Raw genomic sequence first — 24,432 nt, 5'->3', positions numbered from 1 at the left:
TAATGATCAAAATCATCAAACAATTTTTTTTTTTAAATGTGGTTTGATTTTGAAAATAATCAAGCATATGAAAGAAATAGTAGATTATTTAAACCTAAGGGTAAGTTCTTATTGATTTAAAGACATTGAATTTTGTTTATTCATTTGTTACTTAGAAATATGTTACTGTTAACGAGGAGTGCTACACATACAAGTCTTTTTGACTTACAAGTCTTACAAGTTGCTACACATACGGGCCTTTTAATGCGTTATTCAACCATTTCCTGTTTTCAAAGCACTACACTCAAAACGGTTCCTCTTCCTCTTCCTCTTCCTCTTCCTCTTCCTCTTCTTTTTTTTTCGATTTTCCTGTTTTCAAAGCGCTACATTCAGAACGGTTCTTCTTCCTCTTCCTCTTCTTCTTCTTCTTCTTCATTTTTTTTTTTCGATTTTCATGGTTTCTGAAATTAAGCTTTGAAATCGTTTTAAAGAAGAAGAAGTAGCAGAAGATGATGAGAAAGAGAAAGAGTTCTGAATTATGTAACGAATTTTGGGTGTATTTCTTAAATCTTTTGGGTGTATTTTCGTAATTCTTTGGGTGTATTTCTATAATCTTTTTGAAGATAATGGAACTTCAGAAATACACCCAAACGATTACAGAAATACACCCAAATGATTACAGAAATACACCTAAACAGTTACAGGAATTCACCCAAAACGATTATAGAAATACACCCAAAAGATTACAGAAATAAACCCAAAAGATTACAAAACTACATCCAAAGAATTTAAGAAATACACCCAAAATTCGTTGAAGTACATCTTATGCATAATTCAGAATTCTTTATCTTTTTCCTCCTCATCTTCTGCTGCTTCTTCTTCTTCAAAAACGATTTCACCATGAAAAATCGAAAAAAAAGGAGAAAACAGAGAGAAAAGAACATAAATGAAGAAGAAGAAGAGGAAGACGAGGAAGAAGAACGTGCAGAAACGAAAGAGAAGAAGAAGAAGAGTAAAAGGAAGAAGAACGTGCAGCAAGAAGAAGAAGAAGAAGAAGGAGAAAGAGAAGGAAAAAAACAAAAGAAAAGAAGAAGGAGAAGACGAAGAGGAAGTAGAATGATTCAAAACGCGTTTTAAGTTAGTTTTAATTGAACTTGTAAGGTTTACAAGCTTTAATCGCTTGTATGCGAAGAATAACTCTACTACTAAATATACCAATATTCGTAATTTTCTAATGAAAAATGGCAAAATCAAATAAGAATAACCCTAGACAAGGGCTAGCAGTCCCTGTGCTCTGATTGTGATGAATGAGGACAAACTTTGAGGTTGTCCTTTGATGACATTGAAAGCTCTCCACCAGAGATCATGAGCACATTTGTGCTTACCAAAGATCCTTTTATTTCAGACGGTGATGCTTCTGCAATGTAGACAGGACCAGTAACAGAAGCAACACCAACACCCAAGCCAACGAGAAGACGCCCGAGTATGAGCACATAAGGATCAGGTGCAGCGGCCATGAGAATGGCTCCAAGAGTAAATATAATGTCAGCAAAGAGGGTGGCCTTCTTTCGTCCAAAGGCATCATTCATCCAACCACCTACCGCTGCTCCAACGATTGCACCAGCAATTGCCATGCTGACAATTGTTTCCTGAAAACTCCGGCAATTAAGATGCTTGAATGATTCAATTTTGATGTAAGGTTTCTACTTCTACATACTATTATGGATCTCTCATAGTCATAGGTTATCGCAATAAATTTTACTACTCCTATTACAAGAATGACAGCAAATTAGCAAGAGATTTTAATTTCACAAAAATTTTCTCTCTATAAATTTTGTTCTGTACCATAGTGCGACCCGTTTGTTAATTGTTATACAGCCGTTAAAGTTGGAGACAAACCATTGTCATCAGAGGATCTTTTGAAATTCCATATGCCATCCATACGAAGCTGGTGCTACAATCTCGTTAGCTCAAAACCACCAAAAGGGTAAGTCCTAGCTCATCAACTTTCATTGAACTGAGATTAAAAAAGTTCATGATGTTAATTGATCCATCCTTCCATGCTATAAGTACTGCTTTTCCCAGCAATGCTCATGTTAGCCAGATCAAAATGAGATCCCTTTTGATCCTCGCTTTCAATCCAGCTCTTGCCAGGCATCTTCCTAACCCCTCTATCCTCCATTAACTTCCTGATTGCTAGAGCATCATTCCACCTACCAACTGTTCTATAAATGTTACCAAGCAGAACATAACTTAAATGGAACCCTGGTTGCAGCTCAATCATCTTTTTGGCGATGCGTTCTGCAGTGATATAGTCTGAGCACCTAGTGCAAGCTCCAAGAAGCACTGCCCAAAGTGACTGATCATCTCTACAATCCGAATTTTCCAACAAAGTCTCAGCCTCCTCTATCAGTTCGGCACGACCTAGAAGATCAATCATGCAATTGTAATGCTCAACTCCAGGCTGAATCTCATATTTCTTTGTCATTAAAGTAAAATATTCTCTCCCTTCGTTAACCAAACCAGTATGACTGCAAGCAAAGAGAACATTAATAAAAGTGATATAATCAGGCTGCATCCCTCCTTTGATCATATCCTCAAACAAGGCCAATGCTACCATCCCTTTTCCATTCTGTGCAAACCCGCCAATCATTGAGTTCCATGTTATCAGATTTCGAACTTGCATACTCAAGAACAACCTATACGCAAAATCAACGCACCCACATTTTGCATATAGATCAACCAAGGCTGACTCCACTATAATGTCTCTCCAACCACCCTTCCTCACATACATACAATGAACCTCTTTTCCCTGTCTCGCAGCAGCCAGTCCCGAACACGCGCGAAGAATAGTCCCGAAGCTGTAAATATCCACAATCCCACTCTCCCTAACAAGATTGAGCACAGTCTCATACTCTTGATTATGACAATACGTGCCGAGCATAGCAGTCCATGACACCGAATTCTTATTGCTCATCCTATCAAAAACAATCCTAGACTGGCCAACCGAACCGCACTTACCATACATATCCAAAAGACTACTCTCAACAACCACATTCCCACATATCCCAGAAGTAACAACCTTAGCATGCACCTCTCTCCCCTGTCTCAGCCACCCCAAGTTACCACAAGCAGCCAACAATGTCCCGAAGGTAAAACCATCCGGCGCCAACCCGCAACCTCTATGAATCCTATAGAACAACTCCACAGCCTCCTTAAACCTATCACTCCTTGTAAGCGCTGAAATAACTGATGTCCAGCACACAGTATCCGGTTCAAGCAATTCATCAAACATCTTGCGTGCATCCTCCACACCAAAATTCCTCCCATACATATCAATCAACGCACTAGAAACCACTCGATTTGAGTCGAACCCACGGCTCACAACAACCCCATGGAAGCACCTTCCGAGCCTCAAGAACCCAAGTTCAGAGCAGGCCTTGATAACAGAAGAAAGTGTGAAGGCATTAGGCTGAAGGCCTTCAAGGCCCACCATCTGAGAGAACAACATAAGTGAGTTTTTGGGATCACCCACATGAATATAGCCTGAGATTATGGAAGTCCATGAAATGACATCCTTGAAGAGAAGCCCGTCGAAGATCCGGCGGGCTTGGTAGAAGAGTGGGGCGAGCTTGAAGTAGAGGGCGAGGAGGCTGTTGCCGACGAAGCGGTCGGTGTCGAGGCCGGACTTGATGACGTGGCAGTGGAGGACGGTGCCGTGGAGGAAGGAGTGGGTCTTAGTGGAGGTTTGGAGGAGAGAGGCATAGATGATAGATTTATGGGAAGAGGAGATGTTGTGGGTTTTGTTGAGGAGAGTGAGGGCTTTGGAGAGTGAGGCATCTCTGCAGTGTTGAAGGATCTGGGATTCTGTTGTTGGTGGTCCAATGGTGGTGGTGGTGGTGGTGGAGAGGAAGCTGCAGTGGCGCTTCAAGTGGTGGAGAGCTTTCAATGTCATCAAAGGACAACCTCAAAGTTTGTCCTCAATAATCACAATCAGAGCACAGGGGCGGCTAGCTTTTGCTAGGGTTATTTTTTATTTGATCTTGCCATTTTTTCATTAGAAAATTACGAATATTGGTATATGTAACCATTCAAATACGGGCCCTTATACGGTAAAGATTTAAATTGATACAGATTTTCTGTCCAAATGATCATGAGATCGACATGTTGCTCTCTTTTGCAGAATTTGTCTACTGGTTGATGGTAGGGTTGGCTGAGCCACCAGTCGAAACTTTTTGGTTGCACAGTCTATTAATGGACTTGTTAAGGTGGGCTATGTCGAGAAAAATATTTGAGTATCCAATAGAAAATGAGTTTTGTTTTTTTGTATTGAAAATGGAAGGGAGAAAAAAAATACAGACGCATAACCTGATGCATCAAAAGGAAGCGAAATAGTGACGACGGTGTTGTAGCCAAAAATGATGCCTTAGGTTCGAGGCACAGGGAGACAGTGTTGTTGCAGAGGCAGAGGTCGAAGGCTGGAAACAAACTCCGGTGTAATTTGCTAGTTCCTCTCGTATCCGGCGCTGATTGCGGCTGTGCGATAAATGTTACCGCTGCCGGCGGGGGAGAAACTCGGTGCTGCGTTACTTCTCGTGTCGGCTCTATGACTCTGGCCTTGCTTCAGTTTTACGATCATGTCATCAACATACACTTCAAGATTCCTTTCAATCTATTTACTAAAAACTGTCTATTAGCCATTAATAGGTGACACTTGTATTCTTTAGACCAAAAATCATTACCTTATAATAATAATTTTTCAATTCAGTGATAAAAAGCCGTTTTACCCTCATTATTGGGATGCATTAGAATTTTATTATAGCCTGAGTATGCATCTAAAAAATTTAAAAGTCTAAAACTTGAGGCATTATCTACGAGTTTGTCAATACACGGAAGGAGATATGCATCCTTTGAGCATGCTTTGTTTAAATTGATAAAGTCTACGCACATTTGTCATTTACCCGAGTGTTTTCTTACCATGACAACATTAGACAACCAGGTTGTAAAACATAGCTCTTTGATGAAACCTGCTGTTAGGAGTTAGGAGTTTCTGAGTTTCATCCAGACATGCTGCTCTTTTCTCCTCGTCATGTTTCTCTTCTTTTCTGCTAGTGGTCGGACTTTTGGATCAATTTGTAGCTTATGGCATATGAAGCTTGGGTCAATTCCTGGCATGTCTGTTGGGATCCAGGTAAAGAGGTCTGCATTTTTTTAGAATATATCGACGATCAGTTCCTTGTTATTTGCAAACAGAGAGCAGCTTATATAAGTAAAGTGATTGTCATTTTTGTCTAAAATTACCTTTTCAAGGTCGTCTATTGGGGAGGGTCGGTCATAGAGATCTTCTCTCGGATCGAGCTCTGCCATGGTTGAAATGTTTGCTGCATTGAATTTTCAGGTGGAAGTTCGGCCTTCGGTGTATGAGCCATCCTAAGTTTCAAGATTTCATTGTAACAATGTCGAGCTTCTCTTTGATCGGAGTGTATGGTTGCCACCTGATTATCCTGTACCTGAAATTTGACACAAAGATGAACAGTGGATACAATAGCATCAAAATAATTTAAAGAAAGTTTGCCGAGAATGATGTTATAAGGACTAATGCAGTCAACTATTAAGAACTGCACATCCTTATTCTTAGATAATGGGTGGTTTCCCAATGTTACTTTTACCCATATGCTTCCAAGGATAGGTACCCGTTCTCCTAAAAATCTACCAGCTCTCCCGAGGAAGGATGCATCATTTTTTCACTTAGTTTCATCTTCTGGAATGTTGAGTAGAATACGTCAGCGCTGTTGCCTGAGTCAAGTAGGACCTTCTTTACTAGGAGATCTTCTGCTTGGATGGAAATAACCACAGGATCGTCTAAATTGGTGGTCTTTGCGTAGTCAGATTGGTCGAAGGTTATGGTGGATAAGCATGGTGGTGGTGTGACTTCGTTGTCGTTCCTTGTACCGTTAGAATTGCTCGGTAGTTTCTTTTCCTTGCCGAGTTTGTATGCCCTTAACTCACGAAACCACCTAAAATACAGTTGATAATGCCCCTATGTTGGTGGGGGTTGATATCTCGTCGTTCAGTGGTGCTTGGGATTTGCTCGGGCTGAATGTCAGTTGAGCTTTGCTGTATACGCCCATTTATATATTTGTCCAAGTGTCCCTGTCTGGCCAACCTCTCCAATAGATCTTTTGCAATTACACATTCGCCGGTGGTGTGGTTGAACTTTTGGTGAAAAGCGCAATGCTTTGACTTGTCAACGTATTTCGGATCCTGGTATGAACCTGCTTTGCTGGGTAGTTTGATAATTGTTGCATTGAGTATTTCCTTAATGACGTCCTCCCTTTTACCGTTGAATTGTGTGTAGGCATCGTATTTGGGTGTTAGCTTAAAAGGCTTCTTGTGGTCTTTGTAATTTTGGGTCCTGGGTTGCTTTTCTTCATCTCGGCGAGGTTGTTGTTTGTCAATTCGCCGAACTTCTCAGAGTTCTGCGATTTCCATCTGGCTTGCAGCCTTCTCCCGAAATTCTGCTAATGTTCTAGGTTTGGTAACAGCTATTGTTTCTTGAAACTTCCCGGGACGGAGACCACTTTTGAGTGCGTGCGAGTGGACCTCTGGGCTCAAATCGGGAATTTCCATGGTTACCTTGGCAGACCGCGTCATATAGTCTTTTAGACTCTCATGTTGCCCTTGTTTGATGGTGCTTAGGTAGTCTGTTTCGTGCACGTAGATCCTTGAAGTAGCAAAATAGTCAATAAAAGATCGGGCCAGTTCTTCAAAAAAGGAGATTGAACCTGCAGGCAACTTAGAAAATCAAAGTAATGCAGCACCATCTAGAAAAGTTGGAAAAGCTCGACAAAGTATAATTTCAGAGACACCATTAAAGAACATTATAGATTGAAATTTCTTAATGTGAACACGGAGATCTCCGAATCCCTCATATGGCTTGAGGGCGGTATGCAGCACAAAATTCTTCAGCATTTGAAATTTGACAATGTCTTCCGATAAGGGATTGTCTATTGTCAGTTTTTCTTTTGGCGAGGCGACCTCATCGGACTTTGAGCCTTGAGGTCGTGTGCTGTTTGAGGTCGCACTCTTCGGATCCTCCGTGTTCAACTTACCACTGTGATTCAATTCCAAGAGATCAGCCATCCTCTTGACTTTGGCCAGGAGGGTGGCGTTCATGGCTACTAACTCGTCATGAGTGGGCGGAGGCGTCGGCGGTGCAACACGGTCGGCCATGATTCCGTAGAAATTAGCGAAACAAAATGCGCATGGGGATTAATTTGAATAAATTGGGCCCCACGGTGGGCTCCAAATATTCTATCAAGGATACTCTTCCGTGTTATAGCTCGGCCACGCGTTCTTCTACGAATTCCAGTGATCGGCGGGAAGGCTATTCGTTGAACTAGGACTCGGGCGAACCTGTAATAAATATTTCGACGCTCAAGTCAGTAATTTTTTCAAGAGTCAAAAAACTCGTATATCTTATTTGTTGGTGTTATTGTATTCGTCGTGCTCTGTGAAATTGGTTCCACGCTGTTATATAGATGAGTGAGGTTACTCTCTGCAATGACTTTCAAAGTTAGTGGTTCACTTTTTAGGAAAGTTCGTTATGCTTTTAAATATTTATTTTAGTTGTGCGGGAATCTTGGCCGTTGTGATTTGCCGAGAATTGTTTGTTAGTCCGATATATGCTCGGTCATTTATTTTGAAGTCGATATTGTTGGTATAGTCCACCAAACAAGTTTAAATTGAGCATATTTTTTAAATTTATAATTTTATATTATATTTTAGTATTTTTTATCCTATTCATTTTTTCATTTTTTTAATTATTATTTGCAATACAAAAGATACTATATGATAAGATAAAGTATTACAACTAAAGCAAATATAAAAAATAAAAATAACAAATAAAAATATATTTCTGTACAATTCTAATATANAATATTAATTTACATATTATTTAATCAACTTCTAAATAATATAATACTTATTAAAACATACTATATAATTTCATTAATTTATCTCTTGGCACATCGTAGGTCTCGATCTAGTAAAATATAATGGAAGATACTCTCGTAGAGAAGCGTAAAACGTTTTTTGTAAAGATATTTATATGTTGTATTATTATTAGATGTATTAATGAACTGGTTATTTTTTAATTTCTTAATAAATTAGAATAAAACCGATTTTTTTATAACAATAACAATAAATTTAATTGTTATCCATTCCGATCGAACCAACCAATTTACAAAACCTACTGGATCATAATTTTTTATTTTTTATAAAATAAAAATCAGAGATATATTTGTCTTTTTATAAAAAAATTTAGATATAATTCAATTTTTATTAACCAATTTAATAAATATATTTAATAATATTATGACACATATAAATATTTTTTAAAAAAATATATTTTTAATACCTTTATCAAAGTCTAAATATAATTACCAAACCAAAGTATTAGCCTTGAAGGCCACTGAGACTCTTCTGCAGAGTTCCTGCCAAATCACAGATCCTATCCCCCCTTGAGACAGTTGTCTTTATCTCCATCTGCCACTTCTATTTTACATGTGTAGAATCAATGAGATATTCTACGCCAAAGTCTGCGCCTAAAAATAACCTTAGAGAAGAAGTGCACGGCAAAGTATGGAACTATTCTCCTCCTTAAATAAAACTTAAAATATTTATTTTTAATATTTTTTACTTATTTATGTCTTTGAAATAAAAATTGAGCATTTTTCACCCTAAAATGGTGAATATCACGTGCTTGATAGTTGATACTAGTTTTCTATAGGAGTAACTAAAAACCAAGAGAAGAGAAGGATTGTATAAGAAAATTTGTGTTTGATTAACTGAGTCAAAGCATAGAAAATAGAAAAGCCATATAAAAATACGGGAAGATGCAAGAATACCGGTTCCAGAGACAGCATAACCATTGAAAAGTCAAAACCGAGACATGCATTCCATGAGGACCCTCACATATCGAATCAGTTTTATACCATAACGCTACGTAGTATTTAAACATGAGGAAGTCTGAGAGCATTGCAAGGAGTGTTAGTTACAGTAGCAACAGATTTAAGCTTCTATCTTTTGTTCCTCAAACCACCTTGATGCTTGATCTCTTCATCCATCTCTATAACTAGTTTTCATCATCTTCTTTATTAATAATTAAAATTTTGAGGTTCTTCCGTTCCAATTTGGCTTTCACTCTCGTGAGTTTCAGGTCCATGCTGTAGTGGTGTTTGTATGAGAGGATCGGAGCTGAGATCGAGATTGAGAGAGAGAGAGAGAAAGAGAGAGAGTGAGTGAGACGATATTAATTAGAGTGAGGGCAGAGCCGGTATCAGAAAAAATTGAAAGTTTTTAAACCATAAATGACAATAAGTTTTAATAGGGTAAATCCTGTGTCTTCCCGGGGAATCTTGACGTTCGTTATTGCTGGATCTTCTTGCTGCTCTTTGCCATCTCCAGAACTTGACACAGTTCCGGAGGAGTTCACCATATCTATCACTAAGTTTCGCAAAAGATGGAACCAGGAGTTGCTGCTCCATTCAGTGTTGCCTCCTCCAACAATGTTGAAGAGATCGAGGTTAGCTGTAGCTTGTGTTGTCTTTTTCTTTTTTCATGGCCCAACCAAGAAAGACGCAAGCTAAGGATAGGACTATTAATAAACAGATAAGTGCAGCAGTAAATGGAAGCAGCGGGGAAGAGACAGCTGGCGAAAATGAAGGGAAAGGGGAGACTCCAGCAGGAGGGTGGAAAACTGCTTGGATATTGCTTGGTAGGTACTTAATTGCCTTTTAGTTTGAATTGTGTGTATGTATATCTATGTGCTGATTGTTTGCATTGCATGCAGCGAATCAAGCACTGGCGACGCTGGCCTTCTTTGGAGTGGGAGTGAACTTGGTTCTGTTCCTAACGAGAGTGCTGAGACAGGACAGTGCGGACGCCGCAAACAATGTGAGCAAGTGGACAGGAACGGTGTACATATGCTCACTCATAGGCGCATTCCTGAGTGATTCCTACTGGGGTCGATACAGAACGTGCGCTGTCTTTCAAATCATCTTTGTAGCGGGTTTGGGGCTCCTGTCTTTCACGTCCAGGAGATTCTTGATCAAGCCGGCTGGCTGCGGAGACGAGAAAACAGAATGCAGGCATCCCTCCTCAACGGGCGTCTCCATCTTCTATGTGTCCATATACATGGTGGCACTCGGTTACGGAGGCCACCAGCCCACGCTCGCAACCTTTGGTGCAGACCAGTTCGATGGCAAGAAACAAGATCAGAGCCGCTCAAGAGAGGCCTTCTTCTGTTACTTCTACTTCGCCCTCAACTTCGGCTCCCTCTTCTCCAACACCATCCTCGTCTACTTTGAGAATTCAGGCATGTGGACAATGGGATTCCTCGTCTCCTTGGTCTCTGCCCTTCTTGCCTTGCTTTCCTTCGTCGCCGGTTATCGCAAATACAGATACGTTGACCCCTGTGGCAACCCTGTCGTAAGGGTTGCACAGGTCTTCGTGGCTTCCACTAGGAAGTGGAAGCTTCATCCCGCCAAAGCAGATCAACTCCACGAGGTCGATGGTCCAGAGTCTGCCATCAAAGGGAGTAGAAAGATCATGCACAGCCAAGATTTTGCGTAAGTAGTTATCAAACTCGATCTAGGCATATTGGATGGGAATTATTTCTAACATTTTCCAAATGTTGAGAGCAGATTCATGGACAGGGCAGCAACAAAAACGCCGAGGGATGAAAACGAAGTAAAGAATCACTGGCGGCTCTGCACTGTAACTCAGGTTGAGGAAGCCAAATGCGTGTTGAGAATGTTACCGGTTTGGCTATGCACCATTATTTACTCTGTTGTGTTCACCCAAATGGCATCTCTTTTTGTGGAGCAAGGGGATGTCATGCACAACAAGATAGGAAAGTTTCAGTTGCCAGCAGCCAGCATGTCGGTCTTTGATATCACCAGCGTCCTGCTATGCACCGGAATTTATCGCCAATTTCTGGTCCCGTTGGCCGGGAGATTGAGCGGTAACCCCAAGGGACTGACTGAGCTTCAGAGAATGGGAGTTGGCCTAATCATTGGAATGCTATCAATGGTTGCAGCTGGTATCACAGAGATAGAAAGGCTCAAACGTGTGATTCCTGGGGAGAAGACCAGTTCTCTAAGCATATTCTGCCAGATCCCACAGTATGTTCTGGTTGGTGCCTCAGAGGTTTTCATGTACGTGGGTCAATTGGACTTTTTCAATGGGCAAGCCCCAGACGGGATTAAGAGCTTTGGGAGCTCACTCTGCATGGCTTCAATTTCTCTTGGAAACTATGTCAGCAGCATGCTGATCTTGATCGTAATGGATATCACTGCAAAAGGGGAGAGGCCAGGCTGGATTCCCAACAACCTCAATGATGGCCACATGGATAGGTGGTTCTTCCTCCTTGCGGTGCTCACTGCTTTGGACTTTCTCCTCTACTTGTTCTGTTCTCGCTGGTACAAAGGCATCAACCTTGAAGAAACCACCGAAATGCAAGTCCAACAACACGAGGAACTTCAAGTGGTTTCTAAAGTTTGACTTTATTCCAATTATTCACTTCTTTTCTGTTCTAGGCATTATGATTTACCATTGTCCCTCTTGCTTTTATTTACTTAGTCACACTGACAGAAAGCATGACCTGCTCCATTTCGAGATAATTGGAATGATTGCTTTCATAGGTCACATGCCATTTTCTTCTTTGGACTGGAATAATTCCTTCATTTATACCGAGTTGGTTTCACAATATCATCTTTCATGTTAATTATTATGAGAGAAAGGAAAAAAAAAAAAAAAAACCAGTTTTTGCAATATACTGTTTCCTACACAAGGATGTACAGAGTTAAAAGTATTTGCTTTTTCTAACATTAAATACTATCAAAAATCAAAATGAAAACTCCCTATAATACTACACAATTACACAGTCTACAGATTTCCCCCAGACACAATGGCATGCAGCTGCTTAGCAGTCCATGTTACGTCGACAAGCCTATGAAGAAGGGGTGCAATATCTTCTGCCATTGTCTTCAACAGAGTTCTGCATTCTGTAACAAAGAAATACAATATATATGTAATATTTCATATCCATACTTGGCTTTCACATAAATGTATACTCTTTCTCCTTCTTAAATTATATTCAAAGTGATAATGGACGTTCAAAACTGATAAATATAAATTATAACAGAAATAAACCAAAAATGAAGAGCGACAAACCTGATATTTTACTGAAATTAAGCAAGGACACTGACGCAAGAGTCTTGAGCTCAAGTTCTCCATTTTCCAAGATTCCTTTCAACTGAGAGATGAGAGCTAAGAAGGCAGGAAGATGAAATCCCACATTCATTAGCTTGGAGAGTGAGGAGCTCAACCATTTAACCGTTACTAGACACTCCCTCACCAAATCTAGGTGTCTAGAATCTAGGCATCTACATAAGTTGGTCAAAAATGGGCTTTCTCCATTTCCAACTAGTGATTCTAACAACTTCATTAACAACTCTTCTACCATTGCTTCTTCATCTTCCTATCATTTTAATTAACTCGTCAGCCAAGACAGGTATAGAGGTTATATGATTGAAAACACTAACTAGAAACCATGGTATTCATGTCATGCCAGTAAAGTTCTATTGCTCCCAGTTAAACTCAACTCTTCAACATAAATGTTCATGGTGTCAAAAGAAAAACCAAGAGAAGAAAACTCACAGACAAAGTGGCTGCATGATCCCACAGTAGACCCTCTTCTTCATGGCCTTGAAGTCTTACTTCCGATGTGTTGATATTGCAATCTGCTTCTTCAAAGGTTCTAGTCTTTGTCAGTATCCTCCCATTAGAGGAAAAGTGCCCACACAAAACTAGAAGTGCTCTGCAACACTCCGCTCGGGCCTTCTCATCATTTAAGCTGGCATCAAGTGCTGCCGTAATGACATTCACTGCCACCTCTCTGTATATGCTAAACTTTTGAGGCTCAACCTGCGCAGCAAAATTGTCATAGTTAATAAATACATGGCAAGATCTGTGTGGGGGCAAGGTTATTTTATCATACCAGTAGATCAAAGTGCAGCAACAGAACGGCGGTTAGGGACTTTTCTTGTGAAGTAGATTTGTTAAGATACTTGAGTAGAATGCGAAGTGTTTTAAAAACATCTTCACCCACCAAGTCGCTAATGAATGATGTAACATCCTTTCTCCTACGAAAAAAAAGGAACAGCTGAAGGAATTGATATTTCAAAAAGAAGGGTGATTCTTCAATCTGATAACACTGACCTCTTCATGGATGAAAGTTCAGTAAGCAATAATATTGCATTTGTTAATGGAGTAACCTCCTTGCTGTGAAGAAGCTCAAGAAGACATTTTCTGTTGATATTTTCTGCTATCCGATATATGCAGCGAGATTCTGATACAATACAAATTAACAAGAGTGCCACCACACGTGATTTTTCCTCCAAATTTCCCAGTTCAAACCTCCTAAAAAGAAATGATAGAACTCCTATAGAGATGAGATACTTGGCATAAGTTCTTTTCTCCTCATCATTGAAAGAAGACAGGAAACTCTCCAATTTGAAAACAGCAACCTCATCATTTCTTGAGTTAAATTCCTTTGAGTTTCCCACTGTTTGAGAAGCAAGATTTAGAAGGTGATCCAAACTTTCTGACTTCCATTTATCAATCACACGCTTCAAAATAAGGTTGGTAAGCGGCATAGCCACAAATTCTAAAGTATTTCCAGTTACCGGACATGTTCTGTTTCCCTTCTCAAACCACGCCTTGATGGCTTCTCTTTGAAAGGTTTGACCAGTCTCCAGGGTGACTGGTTCCTCAAAGACAGTTCCCGTAAGAGGACAAATAAATTCGTCTGGAGTGCTTGGAGAACATAATGCTGCACCGAAATGGGAACGCAATACATGAATATTACATGTATGCTATTTGAAGAAGGAAAACTAACCTGAACATATTATTTCCCCCACCTGCAAGAGCAGACCTCATCTTGTTTGGCTGCACATGAAAGATGATAGACCAGGTAAGGTAATAAATAACTGGCATGGAAAGAGTTTTGTATGTTTTACCATGCTAAAATAGATGCCCTTACCCTTATGAGAGTAAGTTCATCTTCCTTACCAAATGATAGAGCATCCACTATGTGGCTGTCTAAATAGGTTTGTGTGGAGAAGGGTTTGTCAATGTTATTGCTGATACCCCTTTCCTTTAATTCTTCTGCTGCTGTAACTTGAGTTCCTTTCTGCTTTCAAATATTATTCGATAATGAGAAAATATGTGATTGTGATAGTAGAAGAATGGCCAGAATATGAAACTTTTTTTCTGTAACTTGTTTATTGCAGAATGCATAATTTTATTCAACATGTAGAGCCAAGAAGACAAACTCAGGACTTCAAGCAAAATATATATAATAAAATATAGAATATTAAGAGTGCAGTGATCAAGAACCTACAAAGATGAACATGATTCATAAGAAAATCCAATTGAAAGCAAAAAGGTACTAGACAGAAATGAGAAATTACTTACCTGATGGAGCGCTTCAATTGGTAAACCGAGAGCGAAATCTTCAATATCCTGATCTGTAAATTTAGTTGTTTCAGACTCATATGTTAACGTTTGTTTAACAATAGTAGAACTATAAGAGCCCGAAACACACATTTCTATGTTATCCTGAGCGTCATAAACTTTGGTTTTGCTGGAGCTACCAAAGACAGAATCATAAAGTTTCTTGCTGATCATTGGCTGGGGTGAGAAGGGTTCGTTGGAGCTAGCAGAGTCTGAAGAATGACCAAATGAACTTGCTGCGACAGATATTGATGGAACGCTAATGGAAGGAATAGCTGGAGACTCAACTCCTTCAGTGAGCCAATCTTTGTAGTATACAGCAAATATATGAGTAGCAGAATCCAAATGTTCATTATACACTTGTTGAAGAAGCTTTGTCTTCCTTGTTCTGTTTGTTGTGGTTGCTAAAATCTCAGCTTCTTTGTCGTACCATGCCTTCAAATGGGTAAGTTGTGGGGAAAATAGTTGCTCCCAGAGTTCAGGCAACAATATCGATCGCGCCTGATAAGGCGAATCACAAAACACTTGCAAGAGATGCTTTGCAGATACCTTGCTTTTTCTCTGTATCACATATACCACACTGAGATAAAGATGAGCACAGGCTGACAACTTATAATTCGGGATCCCACAGGTACAACCGTGCTTCAAATCGTTTAAACTCAGGCCCGTGATGATGCTTAGCTGCATTGTGGCTCTTTTCAGATGTGTGGAAGGTGCGGACTGCTCGGCAGTTTGTTCAATGGTCTCGATTGCTTGCTCAAGGCTTGTTATGATTTTGGTCTCTGTATTGTTCTCTTCTTTCAATTCAATGAAATTCAAAGAGGAGAAACAATTATGACGCAGTGTAGCCCGGAAGTCCTCATCTCTTAGAAAACGTTTCATGTATCCATTCAGAATGGAGACTACTGCTTGGACAGCAACTTGATCAAGAGCAAGATTAGAAGCCGAATGAATATAGTGATCTTGATTCTTTTTGTTGTTGCTGTCTTCAAAACTTGTGCGACTTGAGTTATTATTTGTCATGGCAGGAATTTCTTTGCCTCTTTCTGCATTATTAGAAATTTCATTTGTGTTGTCACAAGGTTTCTGAGCAGCTTCATAGTTCAACCGTTGATGTATTATTTTCTCTCTAAGAAAGGGCTTATCCCTTGGCCTCCTGCTTTGACCCTGAAAGGAAGAGGACTCAGACTTTGTTCTGATCCTTGTAACTCCTTCAGTCGATAGGGAGAGTCTCCGTGGCTCAGTCAAAGCACCGCCGTGGAAGGACGATCTAGTCCTTTCCACTCTTCTGATTCCTTTGAACCCTTCCTTGGCAAGAAGCTCCTCCAGTGACGATGCCATACTCCGATCTTAAGAGTTTTCCTGCAAGAAATGTTGAAAGGTGATTTTACAGGCTAAATAACTATATATAGAAGCATGCGGCCATGCATATCCGATCCAAATTCATATTTGAGTATAAAAAACGTAGCTTACTTGAAATGTATATAGTTGATAAATTTGGTTGATACAGCATACGAATCAAACAAACATCATCAGCTGAATGAAGCTACATACTCTATACAAACACAAACGATGGAGATGCTGAGTTCACGTGAAGTGAAGGGGCCACATGATATAATAAGCTGATGAAAATAAACAAAGAGAAAGAACACGTAAAATGAGACAAATGGGAGAAGGAGAAAAAGAAGGCGACTTGTTCCGAACATTTATATATGTATCTTTCTATGTTTAGAGGACGGTTGTCCTTGTCCTTTTCTTTGCAGGCCGTTACGTTGCTTTGCTTTGGAGTCTCAAAAATCAAATGAAATATAATATGATAATTACATTATGCCAGCACTTTTATTAAAAAATTGGCAGCACTTAACTAGCAAAAAAAAAAAAAAAAGTGAATAGTCTCGTAACATTAGATAAAATCTCACACTATTAAAAAGCCTCTATCACTCCTCTTATATTATATTGCTTAATGCTAAGCAGTAACCACTAAGCACTCACACTATCCCCATCGACATGCATCCTTTCACTCTCGTCTCACCCGATGCAACACTTTGATCTTTTCATTGTTTCTAGCTACGTGCCACATGGAAACATCAGCCTCTCACATTGCCATACAAGGAAGCTTTGCCTATTTGTCTTGCCATGTCAATTAACATTGCTGCACCTTGACTAAGCCCTAAAATACAATGCCGTCATCTGCTGCATTGTCTTGTTTGCATTTAGAATATTTCGTCTTCAACTTTTATCTCAAAATTATATTTCTCCTAAGGATAACTCATATGTCATATCCTCCTATGCTTTTTCTAAAAAAACTAGCCCACTTTCTCGTTATTAAATGATATTTTTGGCATAGTCACAAAAAAAATGATATTTTTGGCATGCTTTGATAATGAGACCCATCCAGACTCTGGTCAAACACGCACCCATGTGAGTCATAGTAGATGGGATACAAGAATTCTTGATGGAATGATGGTATCCAAGAATTCTTAGAAAAGTTGGCTACTTTTTCCTACAAGTGTGGGTGTGCATTTCCGAGTTGGTTCCAAAATTAGAAATGGATACCTTTTCAAAGGAGATTCTAGGAAATGAAAATTGGCCCAATGTGTTCGATATTGGAAAGAAAATAATAATAGGGTAAACCTTGTCCCAAAAAAAATAAGAAAGGGTAAATAAATTACACAAGATCCGCAAAACTACTTTATTTTTAATTTTACAGCTTCTGCTGCAAATCGCTGTGACTTGGACTTTCCAATCCCTAGCACTGCCTCTCCTTGCTGAAAGAGTATAGGAATTGTGTTATCTTGTTTAAAGGAGAGCTTTTGTTGGGAAACTAGAACTCTGCTCAATCCTTTTGGTATGATACTTGGAGTTCTTGTGGGAAACTATGTGAATATGTCCACATTACTGATCTTGATATATCTATTGCTGGTGTTTGGAATAATGGAAGGTGGCATTTGAACATCCTTGCCACTCCTATACTTGTTGAGGTGATGGACCTTATTTTAGCGTTAAACTCATCTCGGTCTATTAGTAGTCATCCAGGTTGGGGTTGAAGCACAAACTCATCCAGAGAATTCATCATTCTAATTGGCTTTGGTTTTGGTGTCGCAATGTTCCCGAGAAGGTGAAACTTCTTATTTTGTTAGGGGTTCATGATGCGCTGCCAACAATATCTTTCTGATTCTGTCCAAGCATGGAAAACAACGAGGTATGTCCTAGGTGCGGGAATGAAGTGGAGAATGAGGCAGTCACCGCCGCAGGTCTGTGGTGGGTTTGGAGACATAGGAATCTAGAGATCTTCAATCCTAGTGATGTGTGGTTGCCAATGATAGTGATTCTCAACATTCGTTTCAATATTTACAAAATCAAATCCACTGTAGTGTCTTCATGGAGCAACAACGCACTGGCTTTGGGTGTGCAATTCGGAACCACCAGGGAGTGTGGATTAGTGGTTGTTCTAGGCCTTCAACAGTTTAGGGTGTCCAGAGATTTAGTGTTGGCTTGAGAAGGTGACACGAGGAGAGTGATTTGTGAGACTGACTCCAAAGATGCATGCCTTGCAGCTCAGTTCTTGGTGGGTTTGCAAAATGATGATGGTGATCTACTTGCCAAAATTAAGGAGCTCATGTGTAGAGAGTGGGAAGTGCAAATGAACCTTCTCCTAAGGGAGGGGAATGGTATTGCTATTTCTTTGGCTAAGAAGAAGTGCTCTCGGCAATGAGAAACATTGGAGTGATTTACAAATTACAAGTATTCATGTCAAGGCATTAGCCTCGTGAGGCAGTGCATCCATGTTCGGGGTTCCTCTCTTTTTTTTTTTTCTATTTGATTACCTTTTAGGATGCACATCAAAGGGCCTAAATATTTTAGTTTGAGATCGTGAAGGAATACAACAGGTAAAACCAAATTAGAAAAGAAAATAACTTGCATTAATGTTTGATAGTAATCAAGCCTGAGCCTCCCATTCATAGTTACTTGCAACTAATTACAATTGTTACAGAAAACCTTGTTGAGCTATATATAACAAGGTATTCAGGCTATTAAAATAATAATAGTAAGGCTTTCTTAGACAAACTATTCCTTGTTGCGAGACGACCGCTCCTTCCTTTGGCCTCCAAGGATACGAGAAATTTGCAATCCTCTGCTGAAGGCTTGGTTGAAGAGCATACGTGTTTGAAATTCTGAAACAAAAGGGAACCAAGCAAGAAACGCAACGGGAGTGAACAAAAGCAAACCCATCACAATCTCATAACCACGAGCAAGAGTCTTTACTGATCCCCAGAATCCCGCCCGCCGTACCACGGGTTTCAATGCTTGTGCAATCTGCAAAATAAAAATAACAATGAAAATCCAAAAGCATGAGACTTGAAAAGACTATACATTTATTTATTGCGAAGGGGATGGAAAGAGTAATAATAAAGCACCTGCAGCATTCCCCAACCAGTTGGCATGAAGGCAAGAATACAAACGACAATGTCCTGCATTGTCATGTGCGGAAGGGCAATCAAAGTGACAAGAATCGACACAAAAGTTAGGAATATCAATCCCTTGATTAGTCGGAAGACAAGCTGAAAATTTGCACTGAATTTCCGCCTCCCAACAGATACCGTCTGAGACAAGAGAAAAGGAAATCAGAAACTCTTAGATCATCAGAGAGTAGCAGTTTCCTTCCATCGGCTAAAACACAAAAGGGACTTTCACTATAAATGCATATCCAAAGGCTGCAGCTAGATATAGAACAAAAAATACACCAAAGAAACAAACATGCAGAATTATATGAATTATGATATGCAGCTATAGGACAGAAAGCAAGGTGCTACTAACCTTCATCACAAACAATATCACAAAGATCACCAACCATGAAATGCCATATACCTGATTAGCCAAGGAAAGAATATATGTTATTCCACTCAACTTGCAAGTTTGAGGTGAGATAAAATACAGGAAAAGGGAACAACAAAGGTTAAGACTTACCAGAAAACTTTTTGGGTTCCTTTCAGTGATATTCAAGTGATATACAAGACCGTACTGGTAAATAAAAAATCGCAATGATAACAGTATCTCCACTATAATTCCCCGCAGTCCTGAATGTTGGAGATGTTCTTGTTCCTCTTCCCACCAAGATTCCCAACTTTTTTCAGGTGGTACACCTATACCTCCACGGTTACTAATCCATTTATTCCGATCAGTCAAATCATCAACAATCTTTTGCCATTCAAAGCCAGATGGATTAAACAGGAAGGGAGCAAAGAGCCAGGTTCCCACCATAAACCACATTGATATGGTAATCAAGATATATGCAACAGCACTTCTATAACTATGACCAAATATTTCGTATACAACAAGCAATATCATGAGCTCAATACCCTTAACGAAGTGGCTGCGAGAGTACAGTCTATAGTTGTCGGCAAACTTGGCATGAAAAACAACAAACCCTCGGCCAGTTGGTCTATATTTTGCGCCTCCATGAAGCAATGTCCTTCCAAAATAGTGAGTCTTTGTCCCAAGCGAAAAAGTGAAGAACACAGGGGCCAACTGCAATTGCATTAATATGAACTCACTAAGTGCTGTTCGAAAACCTCTTTCCAAGCCGATTTCCATCAGCATGGGCAAAGCCATTAAAAATCCTATTTGAACAAATGATTGAGAAGCAAGAGCCACTTGAAGAGGCTTATTGTCTCGAATGGCTTTCTGGGTACTCAAACCTTCTTCAAGCCCACTCAGAACAAGATAGAGACGACCATAGAGGAATACATATACAGTGAGAACAGTTATCTGCACAAAGTTAGGGGAGCTGTTCAGAAGCCATGGTATAGAAAAACTAAAAATGGGGTAAAAAAATAACTAGAGCGCATCATCAGTGAGTGTTTGCTAGTTTAGCTTCAAACATAGAAATCTGGTTGAGACCCACATCTCTTCCCTTCCCAACTTGTATGTACTCATGATGAGTAACATTGCCTTCCCGCAGTGTAGAGTTGAATCCTGATGGAAAAGAAAACAAAAATTAAAACTGCGGATAAAAATCAAATAGTAAAGAGGAATTGGGCAATACTGTACCAGCAAAAATATCTTCACTCAAATTGATAACCTTGGAAGCTTTACTCACACCCCCTCTTGTAAGGTGAAAAAGCCTATCAAAGACATCAGGATGACCGTAGTGGAAACGAACCCTACATAAGCAGACAAAAAAAAGGAAAACAGATATAATATGTAGAGAGAACTCAAACATTCTGTAGCTATTTTGCAGTCCAAATCTTGGGTATTTTCTAACAGACCAAAAAGCCCGTAAGAAGCATAGCTATGTAATAAAATAAGAAGCAAAGACTAATATTGTTACTCTCACTTCTCCATAAAACAGTGAATAGACCAACCAAAACAAAGGGTGGCAAGGACGAAATAAACAAATGTTTCTATCATCAATCTCCCACCCCACCCCCACGTGTGCATCCTCCTCTCTCTCTAGCTGTACGACTCTGCAGCATGCTATTCTTTTATTTTAGAAAGCAACAGGTTTATTCACCATTGTGTATTTATTAACTTATCACCTGGAAATGAGTACAAAAACTTACCTCAGTGGATTAGCCAACAGTCTCTGTCCAATTGTCACAAAACTTGTCTCTTGATTTGACATGAACCAAGCAAGGGAAGAAACACTAAAACCAGAGCAAGAAAGGTAAAAGAAAAAATTCAAATTATGACCTGCAGTTGCAAAAGCATTAGTCGGGAAAGAGAAAAAGGAGGGAGGTTACCTTCCAGTAAATATATGCTCCCTTAGTCCAAGAATACTTGGGAACCTCACACCATCATGCTTCTTAAGAAATTCTTGCAACAAATTTCTCATTTTCAAAGCTTCTTCCATATAATTATCCTATAAAAAGGCACACCTTGAGCACATGCAATCATGAGGCTTTACCATGATGTGAATATCTGAACTTATCATATGATCAAGATACCTGGTTCATATCTATCGTTTGCAAGCCTTCTCCACGTGTAAAAATAATTGCATGATTCTGATTTTCAGGCTTGCCCTCTCCTAAAATGGCCGGTCCAGGAAGCTTTATTTTATATATGACCTGATTCATAATCCAATGAAGAGATGAAGTAACATTATGTTCATATAATGATAGCTTTGTCAACAGTTCATATCAGGTATTGTATTTAATTCACAGGAAATGGTGGCGCAGACATTTCAGTATGAGGAAATAGTATAAATATTCAAAGGCTAGGTATAGACCCCCTCCCCCCACCCTCTTCCCTTTAGCTCAGAGCTGCTATCTGAGTGGACAACCTTGATGCATGCCTAGTTTCTACCGTTCCTTTTACTATACATCTAGTTGAAATTTCTCTATTTCATCCCATAAAAATTCTTATCAAAAGGAAAAAAAGTCATTTATATACCAAATACCTGGTCAAGAGCCTGCTCAGGTTCTGAAGGACTGCTGGATTTTGGCATAGCCTTAACCAAACAAGAGTAGTAAACCTTGTTGATCTTTTTTTGTCTGTTGTCTCTGTCTTTGCTAGTTTCCTCTACCTCATCAATATAGGCAACACGTAGTGAAGGATATCTGCAATGAAGATATGAAAGGAATATATAAGAAATAATCAACTTTTTTTACTAATTTCAGAAACAGGTATATTAAAGCCCACAACAACCTTTGAGCTTTGATGCATACCTTGTCATAAGCCTTAATATGTCCTGTGCACGTGGAGAACCAGATCGCTTGTCGATACCATATTGTTGGCATGATACCACATATGTGAACTTCATATCAGCCACTGCTTGACATTGTGTCAACAATGACCTTTCCCCGCTTGAGTTATCATCCGAGTTTTCTATGGCTTTATAACCTTCCATCAAGTCTGGTCATTCAAAACATTTCAGTCGGACAAAGTTCATCAAGAAACTGTAAGTCTCATCAACTACAACAACTAAGCCTTATCCCACTACTAGGTGGGGTTAGTTACATATATAGAATGACACCAGAAAGTAATATCATAATAAAAAAATAATTAATATTTTATTTAATATGAATAAGTTGGTCATTTCAAAGAGACGATCACCTTCATCTTTGGCCATATCAAGAAAAGCCTGGAGCTCTAAAGCTTTTCTGTAATACATCATGCCTCTTACTGCAATAAGGTTACAATCAATTGCAATGAGTTAGAGACTAGCTTGTAACTTACTCAGGCTAGCAACTAATGGCCTAAATTATACAAAGAGATAAGAGAGTTAGAAAACCAGTTCTAGTCAATGTTTGGCCTCTATATGATGCCCAGCGACGAAGTTCTTCTTCTAATTCTTCAGATTCATTTCCTTTAAGATCCTCCTCACTAATACAGTTCACTCTCTCCAGAAAGTTGGTCCATTCATCTGTGCATCAATAACCAAAGTAACTAGCAAAGTGTTATATATCTCATCCCATGAAAGTTAACATTTATTTAAAGAGAGGTATGGGATAATGGTTAACCTGGAAAAATCTTTTGCAAGTAAAACAATATGGATACACCATCTTCATTTGGTGAGTCCAAATCAGTTAAAGAGAATAGAACCTCTTCTGTGTAATATGGTGTTAAAACCCTACAAGCAAAGTCCAAAACAACCAAGCTTTAATTCTAAAGGAGTATATGCACCTGGAAAAGTGGAGAAAGAAAAACATGCACCTTAATCGAGATGGACTTGACAACATGAAATAAATAACCATATACTCATTAATTAGTTAGTTGACAAGACACACCGGTATGATTTCATGATGAAATATTAAAAAATGAATTTCAGCAACTTATATAGCCAGATATTCTTCAATAGATAATACTCAATATAGCCTTTGTTTCTTCCTCGTTAATCATTCACATTTGCAACATTGTTCATTGTACTAGCATAGAATAGTCCACAATACCAAACTATAACTTATATCATTATAATTAATATAATTTAAAAAAAAAACTTGATCGTAAGCGCATAAGAATAAACAGAAAGGAACAAATGAAGATAATGCAAGTTGCATTATGAAAAATTTCTGTAATCTTTAACCTGACTGATTCAAAGTTCAACGGAAAAAAATGGCAAAGCATCATGGACTAAAAGCTTACGAGAACGAGAGCATGTTGCGAACTTTTGGTGCCATTGGCATATCCATGAACAGTGAGTTGGAGAAAAATGAAATACGCCTTCTTGCTTCCAAGTTGGATGGTACATCCATCGCAGATTCTTTTGTTGTAAGCAGCAAGTAGAGCCGGTTAATCTACCAAAAAAATATGACAGTCACAACTAATGCAATTCACTATTCAAACTTTCAGCATGACAATTCATTTGTAACAACCTTCTCTTTCCAAGCTTCTGAAGGTGGTTCAATCGGAAACCTGATAGCTCCTTCAGATGCAAATAACTGATGTTGTGGCTCTGGTTCAAGGTTGAGGGGAAGCGTCCCATCATGTCCAGTCCCACCATGGCTTGAATCTACCAAACTATTCAAACACAATGACATAATTATAATCAACAGAGGAAATGAGATGCAATTTGAAGATATATAGACATAGCAATCTGAGAATGGATTACCTGAATAAATTATCCTGGTCTTCCCTCATTATATCTCTTGTCACCACCTCCAGCATGTCTTGGAACAGAATTACAACTTGGTCCCTATCTTTCTTATCATTGTCCAACTGTAATGATTATAACAATATCATGATGGAATTCTGTGCTTACACTAGGCTATTTTTTGTTCAAGACAGTTCATAATCAAAATCTAATGAGAAAAAACTTTTGAAAGGGAAGCTTTCCCCCAAAACTTAATCTAGATCATACACTAAAGGCATGTCTTTTACGTGATTAGAAATAATTTTTTTCCCCAAAACCATTTCAGAGAACTTAAGATTATG

At 39.1% G+C, this 24,432-nt stretch overlaps 4 protein-coding genes across 5 annotated transcripts in view; 1 reads left to right on the top strand and 3 right to left on the bottom strand.

Annotated features, from left to right (window-relative positions):
• Positions 1 to 1,096: 1,096 nt before the first annotated feature.
• LOC107486850 (pentatricopeptide repeat-containing protein At1g03540) lies at positions 1,097 to 4,142 on the bottom strand. 2 transcript variants are annotated; one of them, XM_052260868.1, is made up of 2 exons: positions 1,825 to 4,142; positions 1,097 to 1,628 (listed from the first exon to the last, which is right to left on the bottom strand). In XM_052260868.1, the coding sequence occupies exon 1, from the start codon at positions 3,932 to 3,934 to the stop codon at positions 2,021 to 2,023; it is 1,914 nt and encodes a 637-aa protein (XP_052116828.1). In that variant the 5' UTR covers positions 3,935 to 4,142; the 3' UTR covers positions 1,097 to 1,628; positions 1,825 to 2,020. The 2 variants fall into 2 exon arrangements, with proteins under 2 accessions (XP_052116828.1, XP_015962901.1); XM_016107415.3 differs by having other exon boundaries at positions 1,879 to 4,142.
• Positions 4,143 to 9,502: 5,360 nt separating this feature from the next.
• LOC107486775 (protein NRT1/ PTR FAMILY 7.1-like) lies at positions 9,503 to 11,544 on the top strand. The gene is made up of 4 exons (XM_016107351.3): positions 9,503 to 9,565; positions 9,652 to 9,757; positions 9,833 to 10,610; positions 10,686 to 11,544. The coding sequence occupies exons 1-4, from the start codon at positions 9,503 to 9,505 to the stop codon at positions 11,542 to 11,544; spliced, it is 1,806 nt and encodes a 601-aa protein (XP_015962837.1).
• A 300-nt stretch (positions 11,545 to 11,844) lies between these two features.
• On the bottom strand, positions 11,845 to 16,135 carry LOC107486852 (putative E3 ubiquitin-protein ligase LIN). The gene is made up of 9 exons (XM_016107417.3): positions 16,033 to 16,135; positions 14,521 to 15,921; positions 14,087 to 14,236; positions 13,965 to 13,992; positions 13,264 to 13,876; positions 13,043 to 13,187; positions 12,703 to 12,969; positions 12,217 to 12,523; positions 11,845 to 12,047 (listed from the first exon to the last, which is right to left on the bottom strand). The coding sequence occupies exons 2-9, from the start codon at positions 15,898 to 15,900 to the stop codon at positions 11,929 to 11,931; spliced, it is 3,009 nt and encodes a 1,002-aa protein (XP_015962903.1). The 5' UTR covers positions 15,901 to 15,921; positions 16,033 to 16,135; the 3' UTR covers positions 11,845 to 11,928.
• A 2,325-nt stretch (positions 16,136 to 18,460) lies between these two features.
• LOC107486853 (callose synthase 3-like) overlaps positions 18,461 to 24,432 on the bottom strand; it is a 13,162-nt gene continuing 7,190 nt past the window's right edge. The window contains 17 exon segments of the mRNA XM_021141383.2: positions 18,461 to 18,876; positions 18,978 to 19,163; positions 19,378 to 19,428; positions 19,528 to 20,425; positions 20,427 to 20,535; positions 20,611 to 20,723; positions 21,123 to 21,206; positions 21,303 to 21,421; positions 21,507 to 21,626; positions 21,959 to 22,118; positions 22,227 to 22,413; positions 22,615 to 22,683; positions 22,793 to 22,924; positions 23,022 to 23,131; positions 23,644 to 23,795; positions 23,874 to 24,018; positions 24,110 to 24,216. Coding sequence (XP_020997042.1) covers positions 18,628 to 18,876; positions 18,978 to 19,163; positions 19,378 to 19,428; positions 19,528 to 20,425; positions 20,427 to 20,535; positions 20,611 to 20,723; positions 21,123 to 21,206; positions 21,303 to 21,421; positions 21,507 to 21,626; positions 21,959 to 22,118; positions 22,227 to 22,413; positions 22,615 to 22,683; positions 22,793 to 22,924; positions 23,022 to 23,131; positions 23,644 to 23,795; positions 23,874 to 24,018; positions 24,110 to 24,216 — 2,991 coding nt within the window. The 3' untranslated portion in view covers positions 18,461 to 18,627.

Source organism: Arachis duranensis, chromosome 4, assembly GCF_000817695.3.
Source record: "Arachis duranensis cultivar V14167 chromosome 4, aradu.V14167.gnm2.J7QH, whole genome shotgun sequence".
Taxonomy (NCBI): domain Eukaryota; kingdom Viridiplantae; phylum Streptophyta; class Magnoliopsida; order Fabales; family Fabaceae; genus Arachis; species Arachis duranensis.
The sequence above is the reverse complement of the archived record's forward strand: the minus strand, read 5'-3'. Positions and strand labels throughout refer to the sequence as shown.